Raw genomic sequence first — 18,741 nt, 5'->3', positions numbered from 1 at the left:
AGGGAGTTAACGTCAGGTATCACAACTCCTGCTAATAAATAGAGTCTGTTTGCCAACATTAGCTGTCGGCGACTCAATTACAGCAGTTTGACTTTTACATGTTTAGAAAAAAACTTGTGTCTACTGTTAAATGAGGTGAAATAATGTCTAAAGCTACGTTCAGACTGCAGGGCTTAATTTTTTTGCGAGGTCGTTCACATTTCCAATTAAATGCAACTTGTATGTAATCTCCAGTGTGAACTTTAAACGCCCCAAAAGTGTCCCACATGCGACGTCACACACAGCGAGCGTGTTCAGTGTTTACGGAAGTCGCCTAAACGCTGGGCCTGACTCACAGGTTACAGGACCAAGGCCGCTTCATTTGTTTGAGTCTTTATCCTCCTTGTATTTGACTCGAAGGTTCTTTAGTTTTTTGTTGACATTGGAGCCAGGATGCCTGTAGCCGCGCTCGGACATTTCTTTGGCAACCATTTCAAAATCCGCCTAGTTCTGATAAGACCCCTCCAATTTGTCCTGAATACAGCGATTCCCCCAAATATGGATAAACTCGCTAACCTCACGTTCCTTCCATTGACGAGACTCCGAGCCTGACGTGTAGGTGGGATGAATGTGACCTGACCGTTCAGACTGAAGTCGCACGTCAAAAGATCAGATATGTACCGGTTTTAAGAGCACATATCCAAGTGTTTTGAGTCGCATTTGAAAAAAACAGATCTGTGTCATTCAGACTGTTAATAAAAGATCAGATACAGGAGCACAGGGGCGAAAAAATCGGATTTGGGTCACTTCAGGCTGCGGTCTGAACGTAGCCTAGATGTCACTACAAAGTTTTTAGAAGACACTTTCTCTACACAAACACAACTTAACAAATCAAAATGAGGAAAAGAGTTCTCCCTGTTTACTGTGTGCGCCGACATTTTTGCTGTGACGTAAATCCAACCGACTCAGTCTGCACCGAACTAGCCCGAGTTTGTGTTTCAGAACCCTGATTTGTTTGTTCGTTCCATTGCACTTTCTCGAGGTGAAGGTCAGTTTTCATGTCTCGAACACAAGAGAATGTTAGCACAGTTTTTAGGATGAGCCGCAGAGTTGAGACCAAACCCCTGATTTTATTTGTTTACATTTCTTGCAGTTAATTTCTTGAATCTTCTTTTGTTACGTGAAGGTGTTTTGTTTCATGTATTGCATTAACTGTATGTTCACTCCTTGTCTTGTTGAAAAAAAAAAAAAAAAGTGTTGCGAGCAAACCTGCAAAAACAACTGGGATTTCAACAGGATGTCAATACTTATGATAAAAATAAACTTCCTTCCTGCAAAGATTTCCAGCTCTGGATCAACACTTGAGGAACTCGTATTTGAAAACGCCTAAATTTGACAGAGTTAAACAACAAAACTCATATTGTAGACACATTTTATAGAAAATACCGAAAGAAACAAAATGAGAACATGACAACAGAAAATACGGAAAAACACTAATGATCTGAGGTAGCGCTACCAGCATTGCTTACTGTTGTTGTGTTCTTTATCCCAATTTTTATATCAGAGATTTATTATTATATTATTAAATGTTTATATTATTATATTATTGAATTTAGTAGCAGCTATTTATTATTATTATTTTTTTTTGTTTTCATTATAGTAAAAATTTTTTGGAAATGGTTTTCAGATGATGGCATAACATTCTACTGGCCAGTTTTTTATATTAATTATGGGCAAAACACTGGCTTATGTTAAAGTTATTTTCTCTGGTGTGGGGTCCTGTACCTGATTGTCTCCATGAAGATGTTATTGCTTTGCTTGGAATATTCCACAGCATGGCATTAAACGTATCTAGCTGAAGAGGGTACAGTTAGAAAGCATGTTTTTCAAGTTTTATTACACAAAATTTACCTCATCAAAAAAATACATGGAGTTGTGTTTATTTTTAGTTTGTCTGCATCTTCAAAGCTCAAAATGCTCTGTTCCACCTTGTGATGTCATGAAACTGTAGTCTTCAAGTTAACAGCTCCTTTTACGTTTTGTTTATTGGAGATTGGCAATTCCAGGGCTGAAAACAACTAAATGATTCCAGTGAAGGTGAGTTTAAAACCACAAAGAAGCACTTCCTGTATGACCCAGGGTTCTCACGGTCATGGAAATCCTGGAAAAAAATCATGGAATTTTAGTATCTCTTTCATGCAATTACAGAGTTCTGTTAAGTTTTCATTAGAATATTAAGATTATTTCTGAAAGTCTGCACCTTTTGTTTAAAAGAGACGACAATAAATGCACTGACAGGATTTTGAATGTTAAAAAACTATAAAACCAAACCATAAGGTGAGTGGAAAAGATTAACATTTCATATTTAGTTCTGAAAGTTTGATCAGTTTTAAGCATGTAGGTGCCGTATAACAGATGTGGGGACTTGCAAGTCGTGACTTGGATCACTATTTTTAGGATTTGAGACTTGACTTGATAAAATGGACTAAGACTTGGGACTTGACTTGGACTTGAGGGCTATGACTTGAGAAGACTTGAGAAGCACTTTTAAATCAGAATTTTTTTCTATTTTGACTATAATGATTCACACTAAGATCTTGTTCAAGACATTTAAAACGAAAAATTTACTAAATTAAATTTTACAACTCTTATATAATCTATACATTTTCAAATACAAATATACTATGATTTTTTAAAGTACAAATTTAAAAATTCATATAAATTGCAAAAATCTTTGATACTTTGGTTTTAAGACTTGAAATGACTTGAAGCTCAAAGCAGACGACTTGGACTTAACTTGGACTTGCCTGTATTTGATTGGGACTTGACTCAGACTTGAGGTCAAAGACTTGAGACTTACTTGAGACTTGCAAAACAAAGACTTGGTCCCACCTTTGCCGTAAAGTCATGGAAAATTCACTTTAGGTCATCAAAAAGTCACGAAACAGTTTTGAAATTTTATCAGTGAAAAAGAGCGGGAACCTTGATTAGCACATGACATCACAAGGTGGAACAGACCGTTTTGAGAAGAAGCGAGCCTCAATATGCAAGGTTTGTGTGTTAATATAAACTGTGTGACTCCAGGTGTGTTTGTGATGAGGACACAACATTATAACATAGATAATAGTGAAATAATAGTGAGAAAATAGTGTAATATGGGCTCTTGAATGCCATACTGTGGACTATTCCCAGGCAAAAGTTACGTAATGCACCTTTAATGATGTAATAAAACATTTCTCCACACAGACAAACACAAAGACAAACACATGAGGTAAGACACATGTTGCTCAGATACAGTGTGTGTGTGTGTGTGTGTGGTTAGAGATGGAGATTGTCGTACCGGTCACAAAGCCTCTGCCGGTCTTACCACTCTGGTCCAACACAAAGTCGTCCTGGGCGTAACGGAACTTCTCTGGACCACACGCTATGAAGACATCGTCCTCTCCGAAGAAATCCTGGAGGCACGTGATCTGAAGACAAGACAGGAGAGGACATTTAACTACTGAAGAATCAACATAACAGTTAAAGGTTGTATAGAGGATTTTTTTTAAGGGAAGAGAACTACAGCGACAGTTCTTTTTCAAATGTTCCTCCTCCACAGCTCCCTCAGTAGAAACATCTCCTCCCGCCTCCTTACTCTAGAAATCACACGTTTACAGCCAGTGGGCGTTCGGAATTACAGTCGAAGTGACCGGTCTAGAAACAAATTCAGCGACCGTCGTCTACTTGAGTCGCACCATCGCTGGAAGGGGTCTCCAAGAATCGCCTCAGTTTGTCTTTGCTCCTTTTCCTCTTCTCTTCTTCTTTCAGCGATCTCGAAAACTGACTTTCTTTTCGCGGCGAACTGGTCCTGGATTCTCGTCCGCCGTCGCAACAAACTTTGTGCGAATTGCGATGAAGCTACAGTTTGAAAAAGTCTCTAAGAACCGCCGCATAAACCACGTAATCCCAGCGCGCCGCCGAGTCAGTTACACGAGAAATGTAGGGAATTTGATTGACGACCTAACAGCCAATAGAAAATGAGGTAGCCTTGTTTTCTATTGGTTGATGTTTATCTGGCCTCACTACATCCACATTTGATAGATTTTCATTCTTTTTTTTTTTGGTCATATAATTACAAGGCTGCTGCATCTCTGTAATGTTATTTTAACCAATCATTGACAATCTGAAACAAAACAAAAATCCTCCATACAACCTTTAAAATATTATTGTGGCTATTTCGGGGCAAATATAGCATTTTTAGCTGGGAATTAGTGTTAGATCCTATATTTGTTTTCCTGTTATGTTACGTGGGAGTGATTTGTGGTGGTCAGAAACACAAAGTCTAACCCAAGGCATAATGTGGCTACGTCAGCTTATTTTAGGTAATAGCTTGGGTTATATATAAATCCAATCATTTTTTTCACATGCAACGTGGCAAACTTAAAGGTTGTATAGAGGATTTTCCAAGGAACGAGAAATCCAGCGACTGTTTGTCCTTTTTCAAATGTTGCGCATGTGTGAAACCACCCCCCCTCCCCTACAGCTCCTACGTAGAAACGCCTCCTCCCGCCTCCTCCTTACGCCAGAAACAGGTTTGTTTACAGCCGGTGCTGCACATGACTTGTAAACAACTAACTACAGTGTTGGTTAGGCAAGACGGAGAAGTGAGGAGCGGGGGAGGGGGGGGGGGGTGCGCGGACATTTCGTTCGCGGACGAGAAGTGAGGAGCAGGGAGAAAGAGCGGAGCAGGGAAGAGAGGAGAGGAGAGAGGAGAGAGGAGAGGGGGAGAGAGAGGAGAGAGAGAGAGAGAGAGAGGGAGAGGAGAGAGGAGAGGAGAGGGGAGCGGGTGCGCGGAGATTCCGTGCCCGGAGAAGTGAGGAGCAGGGGGAAGAGTGGATCGGGCAGCGGGGAGAGGAGCAGGAAAGGGGTGCAGAGAAGAGTGCGCGGAGATTCCGTGCGAATGAACTAACTACAACACGCAGCAGCAAGTGGACTCTTTCTTTGCCTTGAAAATTACGTTTTCAGACATAGGATATCGCTTTCGTGTCCTGAAAAACGTTTGTCCAGCTCTTGGAAATAAAGTACGTTTTCATAATAAGCAGAAGTTTCCTGTCCAGGAGTAATTTGTGGACCAGTGGTTCAGTCTTTAGACTCTTCGTCTGCTTCAGTTGCGCCATCGCTGGAATGAATCTACAAGAATCACCTTAGTTTGGCTTCGCTGCTTTTTCCCCTTGTCTTCTTCTTTCAGCGACCTCAAAAACGGACTTTCTTTTGCGGCGAACTGCTCCTGGATTCTTGTCGCCATTGCAACAAACTTTGTGCGAACTGCGAGGAAGATATAGGTCAAAAAAAGCCGCTAAGAACTGTTGCGTTGGTGGAGTAAACAGCGTCTGTGCGTCTTGCGTCTGTGGACTGCGTGACAGTCGTACGTAAACCACGTACCGGCGGCGCAGGCAAGTCAGTTACACTAGAAACGTAGGGAGTTTGATTGACAGCCTGTCAGCTCACAGATAACGAGGCAGTGTCGTTATCTATTGGCAAATGTTTAGCCCCACCACGTCCAGAGTTGATGAATTTTTATTCTCTTTTTTTTGGTCATCATAATTACAAGGCTACTGCACCTCTATAATCTATCATTGACAACTTGAAACAAAAAAAAATCCTCCATACAACCTTTAACAAAATAAATTTCTTACAAAGTTGAACCTGAAGTATTTATAGTATGTCTGAAGAAGGTATCCACCCGAATCCTTAAACGGCATCAAACGGCACCAACATAATACTGCGTTCAGACCGTAGCCTCAAACTTGAACTGTGGAAGCTCGTACTCTCCACGTGAGCGCTCGAAATTTTGTACATGCGTGAAGTTGGCCCCCCATCAAACACAAACCTACACAAAAACTATGTCAATTGTTTGTGTCGTTTTGTGCTGCAAAAAGTTTTGTTTGTGCTGCTTTAGTTCTGGAGATGTTAACGATTCTTTTATAGCATGTTTCCCCTTGATTCAGCAAACATTCTCTTTGTTCCGGCTTTAAATCCTCGATCTCGGGAATCGTTGCCAACACAGAATGTCTGTCTTCATCTACATCCATCTTGACGCTTTGTTTACTGTTGTGCTTTTCACTGATTGGTCGTTGGACGGACTACAACTTCCGAGGTTCTTGTATTCAGATTCCTGACCTAGTCGCTGTAGAGAAATTGAGTGGAGGCACTAGGTGGCGCCACATTGGCCAGTCATCCAGCCCTTCAAAATGTTAAATGACCTCAAAACAGGCAGAAAATTATGCGAAACATTTGCACTTCGTTTGTGCTGTGTTTTCATTTTATGCAAGTATATTTCTAAAATGATTAATTATTTTTGCGGAGATTATATGACGTTATTTCTGCTCAGCTGACGGACGCGGCTTTAGCAAAACTCCGCAAAACTAGTGAAGAGAAACGACCTCAGGAGGTGGAAAAGTCTGTATCAGTCTTTAGTAACTTGCTTTTCATTCATATAATAACACAAACTTTTCCACAGCCTGAGTTTGTTTATCTTCACTAGTTTTGCAGAGTTTCCCACTGTCAGCTGAACAGAAACAACGTCATATAATTTACGCAAAAATAATAATCAATAATTTTAGAAATATATTTGCAAAACTGAAAAATGTCACAGCACAAATGAAATACAATCGTTTCGTATAATTTTCTGCCTGTTTTGAGGTTCTTGAACATTTTGAGGAGCTGGACGACGTCATCGACCGAAAATAAAACTGATAATATCTTAAGATCCATAAACACAAAAATGAAACATTTTTGCAGCACAAAACGGCACAAACGAATGACAGGATTTTGATTTTGGTTTCCTGGAGGGCTGGCTGACCCCTATATGACTTACGAAAGAATTGTTAATATCTCAAAAACTAAAACAGCACAAACAAAGCACAAACGATTGACAAAGTGTTTTGTGCAGGTGTGCGTTTGATGGGGGAGGTAAACAATGATCCAGCTTAGACGCACGTCCCCATAGACCTGACATGTCACCCCCAATGCCCCAGTGTCACGGTCTGAACACAGCAGAAGACCTCAAAAAAACCAAAACAAAGGCCACTTGTTTTTACATATTTTATTTGACACAATAAAGGTGCCCCAGAGCAGAGCAGCTTTGGAAGTGCAGCCCATTTATCACAGTTGAGCTGATTTTGTAGATTTAGAAACTTTAGGACAATGGATAATGAACACGCAGTATTTTCTGTGCTCTGGGAAATATAAAAATGAGAAAATAATGTGAGGCTTTCGTGGCTGTGCTCACGTGACTGAAGACTGAAGAGTGCAGAGTCATGGGAGCACAGTTCTGCTGCAGGAGGGACATTTGTTTTGCATTTTCACTGGAGTCTCTGCAGCTCTGCTCCTCTCACACCCACGTGCACCTGAGGAGACGAGCTCTGCAGTCTGCCCCGGTGTGTGTTTGTGTGTGTGTGTGTGTGTGTGTGTGTGTGTGTGTGTGTGTGTGTGGGAGGACAAGCCTAAGGGGAGAGGAGAGGAAAAGGCTTATCAGGCTTATCCCACCTCCTGCGACTATGAGGTATTACCTACAGCACTGATACTCTGCAGCTGATGTCATCCACGTTCCCTGGTGTGATGCTAACTGTAGGCACTGCGCTGTTTTTAAACATGATCAGACTTAAGACTTCATGATGTGGCAAACTTTAAAACAGCTCATATTATGTTCAGAGTAGGGATGGGCATGATTAGTCGATTAATCGATAATTGATCATTAAGAATTTCATCGATTACGTTCATTTTAATCGACAAACTGAATGTAGGTTGTTGTGTGTGTTGTGACCAAACAGGTGTGTACATGTGTCTCTGCATCAGAAGGAGCGAGACACAAACAGTGGGTCAGTCTGTAACGAACCGAAGCACAAATGTGGATTTAACGATGATTTGTACAAGAAATTCCACACTTTCCGTTGCGTTCGGGACAAGTGTGAGTCCATGTGCACAGTGTATAAAGCAGCACATATGTTTCTGTGTCCAGTGGGAAAAAGTTTTACCAGGTGAGAGTCGCTCAATGTGGATGACGAGGCCCCGCCCCCCTCCCCCCGTACGCTGTCCTGGTTTTGACAAACACAAATCTGGTCACACTAACCTGTATTCACCTGAGTCATGTCTTTTAATCCGACAGAAATTGAACCACATCAGCGACACAAGAGCTGGAGTTTTATCTTCGCTTAGTTTATACAAATTAGTGATGCGGTTTTAAGTTTAGTTTCTGTGAGATTTGAACAAAACTGAATTAAACACATTATAATGTCAAACGGGCTGATGTGGCTCTAGAGTCGTTACGGTTTATTTGTCGTAAACTTGAATTTATTTATGCAGATTAGTAGTGCAAATAGTAATAATAATGATGATCATTTTAATATAAAAACATTAATGATTAATCGATAATTGATCATTAATTCTTCTGACGATCGATTAAGAAAATTTCATCAAATGCCCATCCCTAGTTCAGAGCATCTATCAACTCTCTTCCAGCTAATTTAAATGATTTAGTTCAAGATCAAAATGCTCATAACTACAAACTTAGAGATAATTTTAAAAAGTCTCAGCCGAAATGTACTACTTTAAAGTCAATGTGCATCTCAGTGCGTGGAGTTAATCTGTGGAACAGATTATCAAAAGAACTAGGAGCCTGGTTCAGTTTTAAAAAGCTGACCTAGTCACAAGAGAGAAATGAAATTGAGCGGAGGCACTAGGTGGCGCCATTAAAATCATGAAATGAAAACGTATGATTACGCTTTCTTCAGTACGAATACGAATTCACAGACACGACTCGACTCAAAAATACGTCATCACTTATTTATTATTATTTATACATTATTTATTGAGCAGAAAAAACACCAATCAAGATCCCGGACTTTTGCCCCGCGTACGGACTGAACCAGGACTAAACCAGGAGGACTAAGGAGGACAAAACCAGGACTGACTGAACTGTAATTCTTGACGTCGTAACTTTTCAGTTCATATTCTGATAGATAAAATACACACAACACATTTTACGTCCGACTGAACCCATTCGAGAGTTTACAAATATTTATTTTATGCTCAACTTCAGCCAAATACGCACAGATTTCTATCCTATGCACACAAATACTTCTGAAAGCTTTCTTACTCCGTACATCCCCTTTTCAAATCTGCATGTTTGTATCTGCATTTGTACTCTTATGTTGTTATATTTATTGTACGTGCAGGTTTGAAATAACCGTCTGAAGCTCTGTTACTCAAGTTAGACTTTAATCTGAGTTTTGTTTTAACATAATCCAACCATAAAGCATTTAGAACTTAGCTGGAACTACAACAGATGAGCTGATTTGTGCACCTTTTAGGCAGTGTTTGTTAAGCTGTACTTCCTGATCCCACCCTGTTGTGTTTTCAGCGCTTACAGAAGAAAAAGTCATGACTCACCACTGACACTGTTGTACTTTTACTAGTCTTTAATAAAGCTCCAAAGGTTGTGAGCTCTTTTGCACAACCTCCACTATAAAGATACAAACCGCTGCTCCGTTGAACTTGTATCCCAGTGTTTGTTGGAAAACCACTGCACTCCTTTTCTTGAGTGTTATTAGCGTCACAATATCTACTGTAGGACTGGGCGATATGGATCAAAAAATATATCTCGATATATTTTGCTATATCTCGATATACGATTGTTACGGGCCCTGGCCCTTTGATATTTGTTTAAAGTGCTCCCGTTCTTCTGTAATTGCTTTTGTCTGCGCATGATGCTCCCGGTCCGCGAGCCCTGGACCCGGATGCGCGGGAGTATCCGACGCGGGACGGAGGCTGGCGTCGCAGCGCGTCGGCGATTGGCCCTTCATCCCTGCGCTCCCACCGATCTGCGGATGACACCTGTGATAGCGGAGGATTGAAAAGGGACCAGCGTCCGCCTGCTCGAGGCGGCTGGATCACTGCAGCCAGCTCGCCTTTTGTTTGATGTTGGGTTGTCTCAGTTTGTTATATTTCCGGCTGTTGCCTTGTTTAGTTCGTCGAGACACCTTTTTTTGTTCGCAGTAAACCTTGAGTAGATTCTAATTGTATTTAGTTAGGGCTCTTTAGTTTATTAGATTATTTTGTTTAACTCCTATTTATTTTTCACCTTAATTGCCTGTTGTTTTTTTTTGGTCTTCCCTTACACTGTAAATAATAAATGCACAATTTTTAGTTAAACCTTTAACATCCTGGGTTTTTTTTTTGTTACTTCCCTTTCTCCCCTAGCAAAGGGGACGTAACAACGATATATATCTCGATATATGTTCAAGAAAAAATAACCCCCTAAAACTGAAAACTGCAAAAACAAATCTGCCAAATTCCACAAGGTCTTTTTTTTTTTTTAATTAAAGTGTAAGAGGTCAGCAGTTCATATAGGAACATTTAAGATTACAAAAACCCTAATTACATCAATAATAATTTAACTGTAAAATAAAAGAAATAATACATATTTCATTCTTTTCATTCATAAATAAAACAACAAGCTCATCTTTGCATTAACTCTGTTCTCCAGAACCAGAACCAGAACCGTGAGCTCATTTAGCAGAAAAAGCTCAGGATGTTCCTTATTTTAACAGATCCATGTTCCAGCAGTGAGGAGCTCTGAGGTTTAATCCCACAATCCACTGCAGATCAAACCCAACGTTTAAAACACTATTGTTCAAGTTACACTGCAGTAGATTATTATTAAAATCTTCTGCATAAATAAACTTTACATGACTAAACTTTACAATAAATAAAACATAACGACTACGAGTCACATCAGCCCGTTTGAGATAATAATGTGTTTAATGCAGTTTTGTGCACGTGTGTTTACATTTTACAGAAACTAAACTTAAGCGCATGGCTCATTTGCATAAACAGCACTTCTCATGCAGCTCAGCTCGTTTAGCTTCTTTCGGGCTAAAGGACGCGACTCGGTGGAATATGAGGATGTGCTGCTGGTGGTTTTGTCTGTAAATGGTGGAAAAGTTTCGTGGCGCTTGAAGCTTTTCACTGGCACCAACTTTCAGCGTTCACGGCGACTGTGACGAGTGAAGGAGACACGAGCGAACAAAGTCAGGGAGGTGGAGGCGACGAGAGAGAAGGTAAACGAGCGAAACGGCCAAATCAAAATTGAATATAAGCATTATATCGATATATACGATATGTCAGAATTCATATCGAGTTTAAAAACTATCTCGATATATTTAAAATATTGAGATATCGCCCTCCCCTAATCTACTACTACTGTTATTACTTCAATGTCAAAACCTGATCCCTCCATTTCACTAGTGATGTTATCAAATCTTATCAAATGTCAAGTTAAAAATAAACAGACAGTAGGCCTATAAAGAAATGAACTTTAGCACCATTACGGCCTCTCGGTCGGTGTTGTTTACAGTGAAGGAGTCTTAGGTGTGAAGGGAGCAGAAGGAGGACGAAACAGATGGAACCTCGACAGGGGACACGGGCAGGGACAGTGGACAGGTGCAGGTGCAGAGACCAGCACCTTTACTGACAACGAAAGACTAAAGCGTTTTAATCAAGGCATATTTTAGCAGTAGTCTAACATTATACATTTTTTGAATGCAAATGACAACATTAGACTAAAACACAAAAGGCATTATAACAATTACAGTTGTCCAGATGGTGTCTTTGTACTGGCATTTCTTTTTTTTTTTATATATTATTTTTATATACAAGACATTACACAAAGACAGTTGAATACAAATTATACAAAGAATAACAAACAATAAACTAGACAGGATGGAGAGAGATAGCGGTAACATCAAAGAGGGGAAGGGTCGCCAAAGGTCACACACAACAACATTTCCAGGGTTTAAACATCTTTGGAATTGGAGGACAAGTGGATGATTTTGGGAAAAGTAGGGTTTACTATTAATGAATTTACATTATATGAATTTAGGGGCTGGGCAAAAATAAAAAATATTAATCGCATGAGTTCGAGTGCGATTCATCAAGATTAATCGCATGTTATATGCAAAACCAATTAATGAATTTTTAAAAAGTAGAGTATAGCACAGTTTTATTGGAAATGTAAATGAAAGAGCCATACATTTGTTGTGCAAACAGCATTTCTTTCAGCAGGGAACCCTCAGAGCCTTCAAGGTATTCACTGAAGGCTCAAGAAAAAATATTGAATGAATTTTTGTACTACTACTATATTTTTTTCTATATTTTTTATTCAGTGAGTAATAAAGATGACACTAGGAATTTCTAGATCATTGTTATAAACTTGGACTGATATTTCTTGGGAAACAAAGGGTTAAAATAATGGAATGGAAATGGACCAGTCACATTTTTTTTCCAATGGTATCTGGGTAAATCAGTGACTGAGTTATGAGCGGGATCACATCACGAAATCTTTGGGGCCTTCGTGAATACCCTGTGCAAGCATTATGTAAGCGAGACTGCAGCGACCAAAACCGCACTGGACACCTCTGTTTGGACGTCTCAGGGGCATCTGGAAGAAGAAGAAGAAAGAGAAAGACCGGAGCTCGCAGCCCGGTCGGAGATAGGAGCCTGCGGAAGCTCAGAGTCCACGGCTGGTCCGACCCAGAAGCCAGATCCCGAGCCACGTGGTCAGAAAAAAGTAAAAAAAAGTCTAAAGAAAAGAAGTCAAACTTATGATGTCAAGCTCGCGGTGGAGTTTTTCAAAATAAAAGCCACTGAGCAACAGACGTTTACAATAAAATAAATAAATAGATAAAAAAAAACTACATTAACGGCGTTAAAATAATTGTCATTGTGTAATTCTGTTGCCCTAGAATTTAGATATGAAAGTTTGCTACGATAATTAAGAGATGAACAATATAATGACTAAAAAACAGTGTGTCTTTAAAAGAAAAAGTAAAATGGGACATAAAGTTGCGTACACATTTGACAAATTCTTTCCAACAAAACCCAGAGTCTAAGGGTCCAAAATAGATAAGAGGCGATTACATTTTTCAGTTTGCAGAATGTACAAGTTTTGTCCATTGTCCTTCTGAGATTATTCTTTACCGGAAAGCAACGGCAATATTTCAGTGCAAGTCGATGGGAGTCAGGGTCAGAAGGATCCGGAAGAGACGCATGAGAACTTCCTATTTGGAATGCGGTGGTTTGGCAGGTTAGTTATGTTCATTTATATCCACAGTCTGTGTATTCGACCTGAGACTAGCTCAAGACCTGGAGATGGACAAAATGTAAAATATAAACACTTAAATCTAACAAAAAATGACTTAAAGAGTAGTGAAATTATCTGTCCAGCTGCAACAGTTCAGTTCGACTCCTGACTACAGTAGCCGCAATGCGTCGACAATCCATCAAGCGGTGCGGCTTCGTAGTTTACTAAAGTCGTACTAAAACATTTTGACAGATTTTTAAGCGCCGTGTATCACATAAAATCGGTTCGAGGTCAGTAAACACAACCAGTATTAATACATAAGGCGCACTGTAGATTTTTGAGAAAATTAAAGGATTTTAATTGTGGCTTATAGTCCAAAAAATATGGTATCTTAATCTTAACAAGTACCACAGTTTGAGAATATCTGGGGTCCAGCATGTTAATTTCCTACTACCATATTTTCCGGTCTTACGCCTCTAACTGCATCAAAAAACGACAGTGCGCCCCGCAATCCAGAGCGCCCTATACACGAATCCACTCGGGTGTCCCAGCACGACTTCAGTAAACTACAAAGCCGCACGACCCTCGAAAAACACCCACAGACACACTCGTCACTCCACGCCGACGAGGAACGAAACGGAGGAACGAACCGAAAAAGCGAGCGCAATGTGCCAGTCTGAGTCACAACTGAACAACTGAGTCACCGCGAACACGCCGACAATCCAGCGATCCCAAACAGCACCCTCCCTACACGCCACAACTGAACAAAGCCCAGAGTCACCGTGAACGCCACAAACAAAGTCCGACTGACCCATCGAACTGTTGTGTTTCCTTTAAAGTCCAGTGCGGTTTATTTGTGAAAAAAGTTTGAAAATAGACCATTTAATGACAGCGCGTCTTATAACCCAGAGCGCCTAATCGTCTGTAAAATACGGTAAGCACCCAACTGCATTAAATGGTGCTTAAATCACACTGCCAAAACAGCAAACACAGCACCCTCTAGTTTGTAATGGGACGAGACTTAAATCCAGTGGGTCCAGGGCCTTCTCTGTGGCCGGCCCCAAACTCTGGAACACTCTGCCCCTTCGTTTTATGATCTCTGTGCTGCACTTTGGAAACTGCTTTGTTAGTAAAATGTGCTATAGATACATAAAGTGGATTTGGATTTAGTGTGTCCGGAGCAGATCTGCGCTCTAAATGCCCCAGGACAGTCCTATGCATTTTAATACACCTCGTCCCTCCGCGCACCTCCCCGTGGTCCAGCTGGGACAGTGACAAAGTGCTGCAGAGGCGTGCGGTGACACCCACGGGTGACAGGGGAGTGCAGACTAATGGGGTCCCGCTCAGAGGAGGTCAGAGCGAAAGTGAAAGTCAAAATGGTGACAAGTTTGAGCTCGGGATCATCAATTAAATCATATTTGGAAGCCTTAGATGCATGTTGTTGTATGTTAAAATTCTGCATACACATTTACCTTCAGTTTGCAATCATATTTTTTGTCTACTACAGAGCGATCTTAATTCATTTGTGATGACTTGTGCAGCTCTGGCCTGGACCAGAGTAATGTAGGCTGAGGTCACCAGAACAATGGACAGTCCCACAGCCACAGACTCACACAGGGCAGCGCCACACAACAGAGACGGACAAATGCACCGGGCAAGAAGCATTTGTAAAACTATACAGCAGTTCATTCATTTTATTTAGTCTTTTCTCAAATGTTTTGTGTTTAAAATGTATCTATGGACTGACTCCTGATGTTGCCACAATTAGGGACGGGCATTCGATGAAATTTTCTTAATCGATCGTCGGAAGAATGAACGATCGATTATCGATTAATCATTAACGTTTTTATATTAAAATGATCATCATTATTATTACTATCTGCACTACTAATCTGCAGAAATAAATTCAACTTTACGACATATAAACCGTAACGACTCTAGAGCCACATCAGCCCGTTTGACATTATAATGTGTTTAATTCAGTTTTGTTCGACTCTCACAGAAACAAAACTTAAAACTGCATCGCTAATTTGCATAAACTAAGTGAAGATAAAACTCCAGCTCTTGTGTCGCTGATGTGGTTCAACTTCTGTCGGATTAAAAGACATGACTCAGGTGAATACAGGTTAGTGTGACCAGATTTGTGTTTGTCAAAACCAGGACACCGTACGGGGGGAGGGGGGCGGGGCCTCGTCATCCACATTGAGCGACTCTCACCTGGTAAAACTTTTTCCCACTGGACACAGAAACATATGTGCTGCTTTATCCACTGTGCACATGGACTCACACTTGTCCCAACGCAACGGAAAGTGTGGAATTTCTTGTACAAATCATCGTTAAATCCACATTTGTGCTTCGGTTCGTTACAGACTGACCCACTGTTTGTGTCTCGCTCCTTCTGATGCAGAGACACATGTACACACCTGTTTGGTCACGATACACACAGCAACATACATTCGGTTTGTCGATTAAAATGAACGTAATCGATGAAATTCTTAATGATGAATTATTGATTAATCGATTAATCTAGTCACAATACAAAACTCAATTTTAATATGAAAAACAGAAAAGGCTTGTTACTTGATACCAACTTAAACTTATACCATATGGTTAGTAAAACAACTTTTTTTTTTTTTTTAAACACAAAACATAATTTTATGTAGTAATATGTGCAGACTAGAGACTAGAGCATGAAAACCTGACCAAAGTCAAAGGGTTCGGACAAATATTTAGAACTTATCTTCAGGCTCAGGTCAGACTTGAACACATCAGCACATCAGCTGTTTCCTGTCTACAGTAAAACCACTCGCTCTGAGACTCGTAAGTGTTCAAAAGATCAGAGCTCTGCACTTCTAGATTAGGTACAAGTCAAAACTGTGTTATTATTATTTGTGAAATGTGGTGCAAAACTTCAGATACATGACTTGTAAAGCATGAAAGATTGAAAAAAGTGCACAGGAAATAGAGCCACTTTTGTTAATCTGCAGCTTCACCTCGATCCGTGCACCGTGTCGATGTAAACAGACACGTGAGGAACTACTCCGGCCTTTTTACTTTTAAAGACGACCTCAAACAGGATTCACATCACTGTTTTTTTTGACTGGATGTCATTATTTGCGGAGGACTATTTCTATGGATAATGTGGACGAGATGATGCACTTTAAATTTACCACTTTACGAGAGGTGAGTAATAAAGTCTTCTCATTATTTTCGCTTTATCCCGAGTTTGTATTTTGCGTCTCTGTGTCCGTTAGAGGCCACACAAACAATATCCTGCATGTGTCGTTAGTAGGCTTAAGAAAATAGTCTGATTTTAATTGTATTGGTTTCGGACACAAATATATCTTAATGCCTGTCGAGCACAGATCGGGTTCAATCACTGCTCGGACAGAAAAATGTGTCCCGATCCACACTCTATAGGAGCCTGCAGAAGGGAGCCAGTGTGCCTGAAATGTGTGAAGACATATTAATATTAGTGTGAGTATTTATAAGTGTCACAGGAGTAAAGCTGATTCACTCCACACTGTGTCCTGTGTTTCGTTTGCAGCCTGAACAAGAATTCACAGCCGTTACACTGAGGTAATGCAGATTAGCATATGCACCATCTGACACCAGCAGCAATGTCCCAGTGAACAATGGGTATGTTAATGTCACGGCTGCTGACCTGCATAAACTGTGTGTTTAATCCGGTCTGGTCTGTGAAAACAATCAGCGCACTCATGGACCTTCTAATCTGCAACTGCTCAACTGTGAAGACTCTGAGGAGAACATCTTTTCTGCACTCGGGGTTTTGGAGCAGAGTCCTGTCTCCCCATAACCAGTGTTGGGGAGTAACGGATTACATGTACCGGAGTTATGTAATCAAAGTACAAACTAGAAAAGCAGTCAGAGAGCGCAGACCTCCGCCAAGGACTACCCCCATTTTTTATATAAATTGCGATAAAATCAGTCTTCTGGATCAGATCCGGATCAGCCTTTGGAATATGAAAGAGGATCCCATTGTCCATCCCTGAGTCAAATTTCATGGGGTTTGGTCAATAATTAACCCAGATATTGAGAAACAAAATTTTTGGCCCCATTTACCACAATGTTAACTAAAATTTCAAAGTGATCCAGAATCCAGGATTTCTTCCGGATCAGCCCCAAAATGAAATCAGTTCTTCCTTTTCACATTTCCAACAAATCCTGAAAATTTCATCAAAATCGGTCCTATAACTTTTTGAGTTATGTTGCTAACAGACAAACAAACAGACAAACAAACAAACAAACAGACAAACAGACAAACAAACAAACAAACAGACAAACAAACAGACAAACGCCGGCAAAAACATAACCTCCTTGGCGGAGGTAATTATGAGTAACTGTATTCAGTTACAGTTACTGTTTCAGTGAGTTACTTTGTTGAAATAAATGGATTACATGGCGTGATTTTCCAGGTCTAAACCAGGACTAAAACCAGGACTAAAACCAGGTATAAACCAGGACTAAACCAGGACTAAAACCAGGTCTAAACCAGGACTAAACCAGGACTAAACCAGGACTAAAACCAGGACTAAAACCAGGACTAAAACCAGGTCTAAACCAGGATTAAACCAGGACTAAACCAGGACTAAAACCAGGTCTAAAACCAGGTCTAAACCAGGACTAAACCAGGACTAAAACAGGACTAAACCAGGACTAAACCAGGACTAAACCAGGACTAAAACCAGGTCTAAACCAGGTCTAAACCAGGTCTAAACCAGGTCTAAAACCAGGTCTAAAACCAGGTCTAAAACCAGGTCTAAAACCAGGACTAAAACCAGGTCTAAACCAGGTCTAAACCAGGTCTAAAACCAGGTCTAAAACCAGGTCTAAAAAGGACTAAACAGGTAAACCAGGACTAAACCAGGTCTAAAACAGGTCTAAAACCAGGTCTAAACCAGGTCTAAACCAGGTCTAAAACCAGGTCTAAACCAGATCTAAACCAGGACTAAACAAGGACTAAACCAGGTCTAAACCAGGATTTAACAGGACTAAACCAGGTCTAAACCAGGTCTAAACTAGGATTTAACAGGACTAAACCAGGACTAAACCAGGTCTAAACCAGGATTTAACAGGACTAAACCAGGATTTAACAGGTCTAAACCAGGTCTAAACTAGGATTTAACAGGACTAAACCAGGACTAAACCAGGTCTAAACCAGGATTTAACAGGACTAAACCAGGATTTAACAGGACTAAACCAGGATTTAACAGGACTAAACCAGGATTTAACAGGACTAAACCAGGATTTAACAGGACTAAACCATGCTGCGTGGACTGTGTCTCCTCTTCTTCTATCAATAATATTTTGAATTTGGTTCAGTAAAGTCTGGGCTTTTCATTTTCTTTTAGCGAACAAAACATCTTGAGTGAAGATTTCCTCGTCTTTGCTTCTCTACAGCAAATCAAGTAATCCAAAGTATTCAGATTACATTACTCACTTTAAGTAATTTAATAGATTCTGTTACAAACTACATTTTGGTGTGTGTAATCTGTAATCTGTAGGGGAAAACATTTTAAAAGTCACCTTCCCAACACTGCCCATAACACAAGAAATAGAAAAATATTACTCTAAAAATCTGATCCTCAAGGGTAAGAAAGCAGGCGTCGTGTTTGCAA

General features: G+C 40.3%; 1 protein-coding gene across 1 annotated transcript in view; it reads right to left on the bottom strand.

Moving 5' to 3' along the window:
• The window catches only part of dclk2a (doublecortin-like kinase 2a), a 106,344-nt gene that overhangs the window by 40,582 nt on the left and 47,021 nt on the right, over positions 1 to 18,741 (bottom strand). The window contains exon 3 of the mRNA XM_055158510.1: positions 3,320 to 3,449. Coding sequence (XP_055014485.1) covers positions 3,320 to 3,449 — 130 coding nt within the window. The remainder of the gene's footprint in view (positions 1 to 3,319; positions 3,450 to 18,741) is intronic.

This window comes from Boleophthalmus pectinirostris, unplaced genomic scaffold, assembly GCF_026225935.1.
Source record: "Boleophthalmus pectinirostris isolate CB_2022bp ecotype Guang Dong unplaced genomic scaffold, ASM2622593v1 HiC_scaffold_22, whole genome shotgun sequence".
NCBI lineage: Eukaryota > Metazoa > Chordata > Actinopteri > Gobiiformes > Gobiidae > Boleophthalmus > Boleophthalmus pectinirostris.
Note: the sequence above shows the minus strand (reverse complement) of the source record. Positions and strands in the feature narration are given on the sequence as shown.